The sequence below is a fragment of the Periophthalmus magnuspinnatus genome, chromosome 19 (genome assembly GCF_009829125.3).
Source record: "Periophthalmus magnuspinnatus isolate fPerMag1 chromosome 19, fPerMag1.2.pri, whole genome shotgun sequence".
Classification (NCBI taxonomy): domain Eukaryota; kingdom Metazoa; phylum Chordata; class Actinopteri; order Gobiiformes; family Gobiidae; genus Periophthalmus; species Periophthalmus magnuspinnatus.
Genome location: NC_047144.1, coordinates 1,329,344 through 1,340,553, shown reverse-complemented (window position 1 = coordinate 1,340,553; position 11,210 = coordinate 1,329,344). Strand labels below are relative to the sequence as shown.

General features: G+C 41.0%; 2 protein-coding genes across 8 annotated transcripts in view; one reads left to right on the top strand and one right to left on the bottom strand.

Annotated features, from left to right (window-relative positions):
• Nucleotides 1–11,210, bottom strand: part of LOC129456146 (NLR family CARD domain-containing protein 3-like) — a 217,679-nt gene that overhangs the window by 92,101 nt on the left and 114,368 nt on the right. The gene's annotated exons all lie outside the window — the stretch shown is intronic.
• Nucleotides 1–11,210, top strand: part of eef2k (eukaryotic elongation factor 2 kinase) — a 46,083-nt gene that overhangs the window by 25,849 nt on the left and 9,024 nt on the right. For all 7 annotated transcript variants that reach the window (XM_033984346.2, XM_055229729.1, XM_033984345.2 and 4 more), the window contains 8 exons: nucleotides 140–200; nucleotides 1,821–1,858; nucleotides 4,480–4,651; nucleotides 7,435–7,584; nucleotides 8,338–8,470; nucleotides 8,553–8,680; nucleotides 9,102–9,300; nucleotides 10,450–10,514. In XM_033984346.2, coding sequence (XP_033840237.1) covers nucleotides 140–200; nucleotides 1,821–1,858; nucleotides 4,480–4,651; nucleotides 7,435–7,584; nucleotides 8,338–8,470; nucleotides 8,553–8,680; nucleotides 9,102–9,300; nucleotides 10,450–10,514 — 946 coding nt within the window. The remainder of the gene's footprint in view (nucleotides 1–139; nucleotides 201–1,820; nucleotides 1,859–4,479; nucleotides 4,652–7,434; nucleotides 7,585–8,337; nucleotides 8,471–8,552; nucleotides 8,681–9,101; nucleotides 9,301–10,449; nucleotides 10,515–11,210) is intronic.

Here is an 11,210-nt window from a genome sequence, read left to right as displayed (position 1 = left end):
TGTTATGTTCATATTTTTTGTCAGGATAATGCAAAAAAATGTAAAAATCTACTGTTTTTTTGTCAATATTTCCCGCCTCTACTTATAAGAAAGGCTGAAAATAAAATACAGAATTATTAACGTTTTCAAAATGTTTCAGATACAACGCCGTCCGAGGAGAATGGGCCCACGACGAAGTTCACATCAAGATGGCGTCGCAGGTAAAACGCTTTAATTTTAAACTTTACCTCGACATTCAAAGATAAAACTGCCGATATCCACATAAGAAACTTTACTAAAACTGTTACTGAAAATGAATAAAATGGATTGTGTCACTAAAAAAAAGTAGTTTTCCTGAAATCTGGAATACAGACAGTTCAATACTTTATGAAAATGTGAGTCTGGTCTCCCCGTTTTCAGACGAGCTTGATTGACAGGTGGATTAGCCAATCAGGGACACGCGTGGTTTGTTCGTATCAAAACAAATACGGCTGCTCAGGAGGAAGAATAAAAGGAAAAAAAAAAAATATCACAGGGGACTGAAAAACGTGACAGATTTCTGTAGAATCAACGAGCAAAGAGCTAAACTCTGGCTGTGTCCGAATGTCCCCCCCAGCCCTTAACCCCTCGTTCACTCCACAGCCGAGAGAGACTTTGCTCTCCGATAAAACTCTGATAAAACTTGATTTCTGTCGTAAATAAAGATCAGATCGGACTGGCAGATTGGAGTATTTCCGGGCGAATAATAACGTTTTTGTCAAGCTGGATCTCACTTAAACGCGCTCGATTTTTGACAGATTTTAGTCTTGAGATGTGGAAATTCTCGCTCTGTTAACGGCTCAAGCTAATGTAAACGGCTAACGCTAGCAACTTTACAGCGTAACGGTTTATTTAAGAGTTTTATTCATAAACAACGTGATAAACCAGCGCTTTCATCTGCGTCATTCAGTTAAAGACCTGGCTCTGTCCGCCGTTGTTTTCCAACTCGTCGACCTGTCACTGACCCCAGACGCCCGCTGCTTTTCAAAGTGCATTGTGGGAAATTTTTAAGCGCGCTATTTTCTCGCTCAACTACTCACTCGGACAGCACTAAAAATGGCGTGAGCGCTGTATAATAGGAATAGCCTCGGTTCATCTGAGGAGAGAGAAATGCGGTTTTGTTTGTAAATGACGAGCGACCAATGAGCTCCTTCGTTTCACACGCGTCACTGAAATAAACGAATCCGATTGGACGATCACGTTTGGCTTAAGACGCAAAGGAAACCAGACTCACATCAATCTGTATAAAAAAATACACAGAGATATAAGGTTTGGATTCGCCAGGCAACGTCAATGCAAAAAAAATACATCAAAATGACTAAATATGACCTTTTACGATTAGTTTTAGCGTGATTTTAGCTTTAGATCAGAACGAGACTAACTGATGTGATAGTCTTTTTTTGTTAATACAATGTAATTTTCAACATATGTCTCCCTAAAAATGTTTATCATCAAAATAAACCAATCGTTCGACCCAAGTTGAGGCACAAAGGAGGACGTGGGGGCCGGACTGACATCAATCTGTAAAACAAAATCTGCTGAGATATAATTCTGGATTCGCCCGGCAACATCAGCGCTAAAAAAAAATACATCAAAATGACAAAATATGACCTTTTACGATTAGTTTCAGAGTGATTTTAGCTTTATATCAGAGCTAGACTAACTGACACGATGCCATTTTTGTTATATGTTGAAAATTACGTTCTATTTTCTCCCTAAAAAATGTTAATCGTCAACATATTTCTGCAACCGTCGTGTCAAATCTTTTCTTGAATTTGAATCCCTTTTGTTTTCTCTTCCAGCCGTTCGGGAAAGGCGCCATGCGAGAGTGCTTCAGAGCGTGAGTACACAGCCACGACTTTTAAATGTCGACAAACGCGGAAGAGTGAAGCTCGCGGCTGGTTCCCGGGGGGGCTAAACTTAGCGCCGGGGTCAAAATGTGAACGCGACCCCGTTTTGAGAGATCTGTTTTGGGTTTATTTTTAGGAAACACCTGTCCCTAGAGAGTAAAAGGTCTCATGATGTGATACTGGATCTGTTCTGGTTCATATTACGAATTAAACGGACCTGTACTTGATTTTTTTCCGGCGTGTATTTGAGCAAAATGTGTCTTAACCCAGCGCGGGTGTGTTGCATCAGCAGTTCTTGAGGTTTAAATAAGTCCGCCGTGTACTGTCTGCGTCGAATTATAAGAGTTTTATTGTCGGATAATCAGTAAGCGCGTGTTAGAAGTTGCTAGTTGTTCGTTTTTCCGTCACGATTAAACTCCACTCTGGTCTGTGAGAGCTGTAAAAGAAACGCCACTGCAAAACTTTGATAATGAACTACACTGGTCCCTCGTTTATCGTTCTAAAAATAACCCGAAACAGGCGAAATCCGCGAAGTATCAGCTTTATTTTGTACAATTATTCTCTGTTTTTGTCTGTAAAACCCCTCACCACACACTTTATACACTTTTCTCACACAGACGTTAATGTTTTCTCACATTTCTCTCTCGTTTAACCCTCTGGTGCATAGCAGTCACTGCAGTGGACAGCTACTAAAACAACTTTCACTTTAATGCATCGGTTTATGTGGAGTGCTCTCTGCTGCCACACTCCATTGAGGTCAATTCAGTGGTCAGTCGGTGTAACTGCAAGTAAATTTCCTCTGATTGGTTTTCTTATTCAGGCCTAAACGTTGCATCTAAACAGTGCTGAAATTCTCCAAAAAATGTTGAAATGTTTTTCAAAGCATAAAAAGAAAGATGTGTTTGTATATTTACAATAGAACACAAGTTAATTCATATTTACAGGCAGTTCACAATGTTGTTTCATGTCCTGAGAAGAACAAGAACACTTCAGAAAAAAAACAAACATCTTGACCAAGGCTTTCATAATTCATGCATCAGAGGGTTAAACTCTCTCAAAGTTCAAACCTTCAGTCCAACAGCCAATCAGGACGCACGACACAATGGTCTACAGTCCAACAGCCAATCAGGACGCACGACACAATGGTCTACAGTCCAACAGCCAATCAGGACGCACGACACAACGGTCTACAGTCCAACAGCCAATCAGCCCACGATATAGTGACGGACGACTGTAGTTCAGTTTTTCACGTTTTTAAGACGGTTAAAATCAGATACAGCGCCTTTTAAGTCAAAAAATATAAAACTTACTAGTATTGCAACGAAATACGCAACTATTGATACTGAAATAAATTATAGAAATTGGACAAAGTTGGACCTTTTCTGAGTTTCCTGGTTTTAGAATAATCTGGAATTACATGGAAAAATAAGACGTTTGAGAGACTCACTGGAGGAAACTGCACAAATAGGACAAATATGACTTAATTTAAATTTTGACATAATAGTAAACAAACTATTCTTTTTTTAGTTGAGAAAGCCGTGCTAGTTCAAGGTCTGTCATAATAATTACTATATCGACTTCACTGAGTTTTTATCGTCGGGACTTTTTCTTTGTACTAGTGGAACTTTTTGTTATTTTTCTGTTGTACGATAAGATCTGAGCTGTAGAAGTTTGAATAAATAACTAATTATAGACACAAACACGTGGACCATGATGATCTTCTATTATTCTACTTTGTCTTATCTTATTGTCTTCTTTGTCTTCTTCGTTTTCTTCTTCGTCTTCTTGGTCTTCGTCTTCTTCACCTTCATTTTCATCTTCTTCTCCTTTTCATCTTCTTCACCTTCTTCTCCTTTTCTTCTTCACCTTCATTTTCATCTTCTCATTTTCATCATCTTCATTTTCATCTTCTTCACCTTCATTTTCTTCTTCACCTTCTTCATTTTCATCTTCACCTTCAGCTTCTTCATTTTTTTTTCTTTTTCTTTCTACTTCATTTTCTTCTTCTTCACCTTCTTCATTTTCATCTTCTTCTTTTTCTTCTTCTTCACCTTCATTTTCACCTTCATTTTCATCTTCTTCTCATTTTCATCATCTTCATTTTCATCTTCACCTTCAGCTTCTTCATTTTCTTTTTCTTTTTCTTCTTCACCTTCATTTTCTTCTTTTTAACCTTTTTTACCTTCTTCTTTTTCACCTTCATTTTCATCTTCACCTTCTTCATTTTCATCTTCTTCACCTTCAGCTTCTTCATTTTCTTCTTCTTTTTCTTCACCTTCTTTTTCACCTTCTTCTATTTCACCTTCTTTTTCACCTTCATTTTCATCTTCACCTTCTTCATTTTCATCTTCATTTTCATCATCTTCTTCACCTTCTTCATTTTCACCTTCTTCTTCAGCTTCTTCATTTTCTTCTTCTGTTTCTGTTTCTTCTTGTTCTGTCACAATACAAACGTTTACAACTTGAGTTCGATACTAAGGCCAAAGTTCTTTCTCCGTAACTGGTTTTTGTTCTCTTTGTTTCCCTTGTTTGCTTTGGGTCTGAGTGTGGATTTTGGATTTTCGACACGTTTAACAACAATAATACTGATTTTTTCCTTTTTTTTTTCCAGGAAGAAGTTGTCCAATTTCTCCCACAGCAGTAACTGGAAGTCTGCGTCGAACTACGTGGCGAAGCGTTACATGGAGACGGTGAACAGGGAGGTGTATTTCGAGGACGTGAGGCTGCAGATGGAGGCTAAACTGTGGGGAGAGGAGTACAACAGACACAGGCCTCCCAAACAGGTACGACGCTCCGACCGGACAGACCCGGAATGGGATTTGGGATGTGAATAGTTGTGTGAATGGGATGTGCTTCGGTCGTGTCTGGACTCGTACGTGATTACGCAAGGTCATTATTGTGTCTTTCGCAATATTGCAACATCACGCAAACAAAAACTAAACTTTGGAATTAGAGGCAACTAGAGGCAAACGTGAAGGAATTTCAGTCGGGATTTGGGGGATTAGCCTCAGAATTCCCGAAAATGTGGAAAATTAAGATGGTTTTGGCCGATGAAAACGCTCGATATCAGACCGCAAGTATCACAGCGACCAAACGGCCACTTTGGAGCGAATCTGTTGAAGGTAACGCCTCTTCTTAGCGACGCTGTCAATCAAACCTGTTGCTAACGTTAGCGGGAGCGACGTCGGAAAAAAACGCCGCCTAAATTGTCGGTTATTAATGTTCATATCTTGATTTACAGACACAATAGTGAAATAAAAACCCCAGGATCATGTAGAGGGTTAATACGAACATTTAAGAGCCGGATAGCGAGTCCACGCTCACTTCCTGGTTGGAACGCGGCGGCTAGCAGGTTAGCTATGTCCGTTTATATTTTGTTTGAAGGCATTTACGAGTGTATTTTACCTTTTTTGTTTATCTAAAAGGTGATTCTTACACACACTTTGCACTTTTTTTCATGAAGGATTAACCTTGCGGGGTTCCCACACGTTCTGGAAATCCTGGAAAACTTCAAAAGTAATTGGCCGGTTTTCCAGACATGTTAAACGCATGGAAAATCAGAAAAAAAATGTCTTGAAAAATATGTTTGGCTTTAAAAACGTCTCCACATTTTACTTTTCTGTTTATTGGATATCAGATTAACAGACTTTTACTGACACAATTCAAATAAAAATCTAAACCTTTGAATCTGGAAAAGTCCTCGGAAAATCCTTCAAATGGAAAAGGAATCATTTTCCTGAAAACCATGAGTAGACTTTTTCCATTAACGCTGGTTTTGGTGCCAGTTCAGTTCCATAATTGTTTCCACCGTTTTCCATTTCAAATTCCTGACTTGTGGTCCCAGTGTCTAATTCCCACTTTGTCCCACTTTGTCCCACTTTGTCCCACTTAGTCCCACTTAAAGGCTCTGTACACATTTTTTTTCCCTGTGTATTTGAGCAAAATGTGTCTTGCCCCAGTACAGATTTAGCTCTTCTGATCAAAACCAGACCACTGTGTACCGTCTGCATGTGATTATATAGTGTTTTGTCAGAGAATCAGGAAGTGCACTGTTAGCATGCTATTTGTGGTTAGCTTTACCATCATGGAGAAACTCTGCAGTGGTGTCTGAGAATTAAGAAAAACGGTCTGTTTATAGTCCTGGTTTAGACCTGGTTTAGTCCTGGTTTAATCCTGGTTTAGACCTGTTTTAGTCCTGGTTTAATCCTGGTTTAGACCTGTTTTAGTCCTGGTTTAGACCTGTTTTAGTCCTGGTTTAGACCTGATTTAGTCCTGTTTTAGTCCTGGTTTAGACCTGATTTAGTCCTGGTTTAGACCTGATTTAGTCCTGGTTTAGACCTGTTTTAGTCCTGGTTTAGACCTGATTTAGTCCTGGTTTAGACCTGATTTAGTCCTGTTTTAGACCTGGTTTAGACCTGGTTTAATCCTGGTTTAGACCTGGTTTAATCCTGGTTTAGACCTGTTTTAGTCCTGGTTTAGACCTGATTTAGTCCTGGTTTAGACCTGTTTTAGTCCTGGTTCAGACCTGATTTAGTCCTGGTTTAGACCTGATTTAGTCCTGGTTTAGACCTGTTTTAGTCCTGGTTCAGACTTGGTTCACCTTGGTTTGACCATGTCCCTCCAGAGTTATTATTATTAAAGTATATGTGTCCTCTGTGTACCGTGCTGTGTTCAGACGTGTGTACTTCAGTGTATTAAAGTATATGTGTCCTCTGTGTACCGTGCTGTGTTCAGACGTGTGTACTTCAGTGTATTAAAGTATATGTGTCCTCTGTGTACCGTGCTGTGTTCAGACGTGTGTTCTTCTGTTCAGTCTGCTCTTTGTAGAACGCAGAACGCTGACGCTGCACAGATAAAGCCCATGTCGTGTGGTTAAGGCGCCCTCCTGTGGCCAAGTTCAGAACTCACACAGTCCTGTTGCAGATTTAGGTTTGACTAGCTCCACTTGCTAATATCGAAGTATTAAAGTCATATTAAAAGAAATTTGGGTCGTCAAAAGTATTTAAAATAGATATGGAACGTGGTTTTGTAACTAGATACTCATATTTTTCATTCTCAGGACAGAAATGAACCTTTTCCTGAAAATAATGATTTTGAGCTGTATTTTTCACAAGTATAAGACACAGACTCGTACACACCATGGACCAGTGTGAACCTACTGCACACTGAGGACTACACACATAACACACATGTAACACACATAACACACATAACACACATATAACACACATATAACACACATAACACATATAACACACATATAACACACACATAACACACATGTAACACACATAACACACATATAACACACACGGGGATATAAGTTTAATGTTGAAAATCACATTCTATGGTCTAAAGAGTGTTTTTATATCATTGTGGTCTCATTGAGTATAGAGTCTATTTATTAGTGTCAAAATAGAGTTTGAAATGTTAATATGACACAACTCCTGATAACTGATTAAACTGTTGTGTGTGTGTGTCTGCGTGTGTGTGTCTGCATGTGTGTGTGTGTCTGCCTGTGTGTGTGTGTGTCTGCGTGTGTGTGTCCGTGTGTGTGTGTGTGCAGGTGGACATCATGCAGATGTGTGTGGTGGAGATGGTCCACAGACCGGGGAAGCCTCTGTTTCATCTGGAGCATTACATCGAAGGAAAATACATCAAATACAACTCCAACTCTGGATTTGTGAGAGACGACAACATCAGACTCACTCCACAGGTGAGGAGGAGGAGGAGGAGGAGGAGGAGGAGGAGGAGGAGGAGGAGGAGGAGGAGGAGGAGGAGGAGGAGGAGGAGGAGGAGGAGGAGGAGGAGGAGGAGGAGGAGGAGGAGGAGGAGGACTGTGTTTATTCTGTTAAAGTGCAGGTCACAGGTGATGAACTTCACTCATTTAACAAAAAAAACAACCTCTTTATGTCAAAGATTTGACTGAAAATCTTCACTAGTTTCTGCTTTTTGGGTGGAATTTTCTCCATTTGACAAATATTTAATCTGTGTTTGTACAGAGAGAGATGGAGATGGAAAGAGAGATAGAAAGAGCGATAGAAAGAGATGGAAAAGAGCGATGGAGAGAGATAAATATAGAAATAGATGGAAAGCGATAGAGAAATGGAGAGAGATAGAGAGCGATGGAGAGAGAGATGGAGATAGCGAGACGGAGAGAGAAAGAGATGGAGAAATAGAGAGAATTACTGGTCACTATGTTTGTCATTAACTAAATAAGTAAAAGTTTACTGTTTCATTCTGATATTTATTCGCTGCAGCTCAGGCTTTAATGAGACTGTATTTAAAACGAGTTCACTGGGATTTTATTGCATTATTGTTGTTGTGTCAGTGGTAAAAAAAGTTCCAGTATTATCATTTAAAATTAGTTCTGTATCTCAAACCTCGTTCTACTTCTTGGTTTAATAACGGTGTATAATAAAAGTACTGAGCATGTAGATGATACTGTGTTCTTCCTGTTTCTCTTCAGGCGTTCAGTCACTTTACGTTCGAGCGCTCGGGGCATCAGCTCATCGTCGTGGACATCCAGGGCGTGGGCGACCTGTACACAGACCCTCAGATCCACACGGAGCAGGGCACCGACTTTGGAGACGGAAACTTGGGTATAGAAAAAAAAACAAAAACGTTTTACCTGCGAGAGTCGAAGTCGATGATTTGTGTCTGAAATAAGGTGTGCTGTCGTAGGCGTGCGAGGGATGGCGCTGTTCTTCCACTCTCATCTGTGCAATAAGATCTGTAAGAGCATGGGACTCACGCCCTTTGACCTTTCACCTGCGGAGAAGGCCCAGCTCGACTGCACCAACAAACTGCTGGTCAGGACCAATGTTATTTTAATGTTACTACAGCTAAAGATATCATTTAACAAATACAAACAATCCTAACTGACCTAAAAAACCTGCTCTCTACCTTTCCCTTTCCACTTTTTCCACCTTTCCCTTTATCCCTTTCCCTTTGTCCCGTTCCCATTGTCCCTTTCCCTTTATCCCTTTTTCCCTTTGTCCCGTTCCCTTTGTCCCGTTCCCTTTGTCCCGTTCCCTTTGTCCCTTTCCCATTGTCCCTTTCCCTTTGTCCCGTTCCCTTTGTCCCTTTCCCATTGTCCCTTTCCCTTTGTCCCTTTCCCTTTGTCCCTTTCCCTTTGTCCCTTTCCCTTTGTCCCGTTCCCTTTGTCCCGTTCCCTTTGTCCCGTTCCCTTTGTCCCTTCCCCTTTCTCTCTTTCTCCGTTCCCTTTTGCAGAAGTCGGCAGAGACGATGCTCCGTGGCTGTGAGGAGTTCTGTGGTTCTCCTCGCGTTCGGACGTTCTCCTCCGGCCGCGCTCCTCCTCTTCTCTCTCGTCTTTCCGAAACGTCGTCCGCGGATGAAACCATGAGCGACTCCGACTCCATCCCCTGTTCTCCTCTGGCCCTGCCCTTGTCCAACGGCAGGTCCCCCCTCGGTCAGTCTGAGGTCACCTGAGGTCACCTGAGGTTTGAGCGAGCATTTGAGCCGTCGACTCGTACAGGGTTTTTTCTCCTTTTTTGATTTTCTACTTTCGTTTATTTATTCATTTGACAGAGACGGTGTTAAATGTTAAATTCTTTAATCCACTATTTTCAAGACGCCATTTTGTCCATCTGCCCCCGTTTAACCTCCACCTGTGACACGCCCCCTTCTCCGTGACACGCCCACTGTGACACGCCCACTGTGACACGCCCACTGTGACACGCCCCCTCCCCCTTGACACGCCCACTGTGACGTACGCACATTATTCGTCTGTAACATCTCCAAAGATCAAAACGCTCTGTTCCACCTCGTGATGTCATCAAGTGGGAGTTTTTAAGTTAACTCCTCCCACTTTTACCTTTAGTTCAGTAGAAGAACGACACGAGACAGAAGAAATGATACAAATGAAGAGAGAAGAAAGAGAGAGCAATGAGAGAGAGAGGAAAGAAAGAGAGGAAATAAGAGAGTAAGAGAGAGTGAAGAGAGAGAGAAAGAGAGAGGAAAGAACGCAATGAGAGAGAGGAAAGAAAGAGGAAATAAAGAGTGATGAGAGAGAAAAGAAAAAACAATAGAGAGGAAAGAAAGAGTGAAGAGAGAGAGAGAGAAAGAGGAAAGAAAGCAATGAGAGAGGAAAGAGTGATGAGAGAGGGAGACAGTAGAAAGAGAGAAGAAAGGAAAGGAGGGATAATGAGAGAAAGGGAGAGCGAGATAGAGGGAGAGAAAGGGGGTAATAAAAAAGGAGAAAAAGAGGGGGAAGGACAGAAAGAGAAAATCCAGGTCTGAAATGATCCAGATGATTCTAGTGAAGGTGGAGTTTAAAAACACAGTGGAGCACTTCCTGTATCACCACACGATGACATCACAAGGTGGAACAGAGTGTTTTCAGCCTAAATCTGCAGAGTTTGTGCGTTTAACATGTGAGAACGAAACAAAAACACGACTCCAGGTCTGTGTGTGACGAGGAAACGACTTTAGAACAGAGAAAATGGCGTAATATGTGCGTTTTAAAGACAGTATTTTCATTAGATTTTTAAAGATTCACAGTGGAACAGATTTGTGTTTTGTTTACATTACGTCATAACTTGTCCCTTTTCTCTTCCAGGTATAAGTTTTTCACCTTTCGAGCATGAAAAATACAACAACAACAACAACACAGGAGAGCACAGGGTGAGGGAAAACTAAATATTTACCAAAACATCTGTTATATCCTTGTCTTGCGCAGCTCCTCGGTCTTGGGTTTTCATTGCAAGTTCACGTCTTTTCCCCTAGAGACAAAATATTGAAAAACGGATTTAAACGTGTTTTCACAACCTCCCGGCGTCGCATATCCAAAAACTCCATGAGAAACGACCACAACCGCCGGATTTGTTCAAATAAACGAGACAGAGAAGTGGATCATCAGGAGGAAACGTTATGAGTTTGTCTATAAAAACAATTAGAAACTTCAGATTTAAGTTGTAAAGTAGTGATTCAAATTTATACAGTTGCATCACTAGTTGTCTCTCGATCACTTTAAAGACGCACTGCGTAACTTTCCCGACGCGTGGATCTTTCCGGACGTGTCCAGAGCCGTTCACAGTGCAGGCGTTTCAAATTTGAAGTTGATCGGACAAAGCGTGTGGGATTTACAAAACGATTATTGATATCACTCTGGGGGTGTTCTGCGGGTGTGTGTATGGCGGAATGTTCAGCCGTTACCGTGGTGACGCAATGCAGGCGTTAGCGATGAATACCGAAAGTTTTTTTTTAAGATGGTCTGAAAACGGATTTAGGAGTTTGATTTTCAACAAAAAGGTGAGAGCGACTAAACGAAAAACTGCTGGCTAATGCTAATGCTAATGCTAATGCTAGCTTGCGACTGTA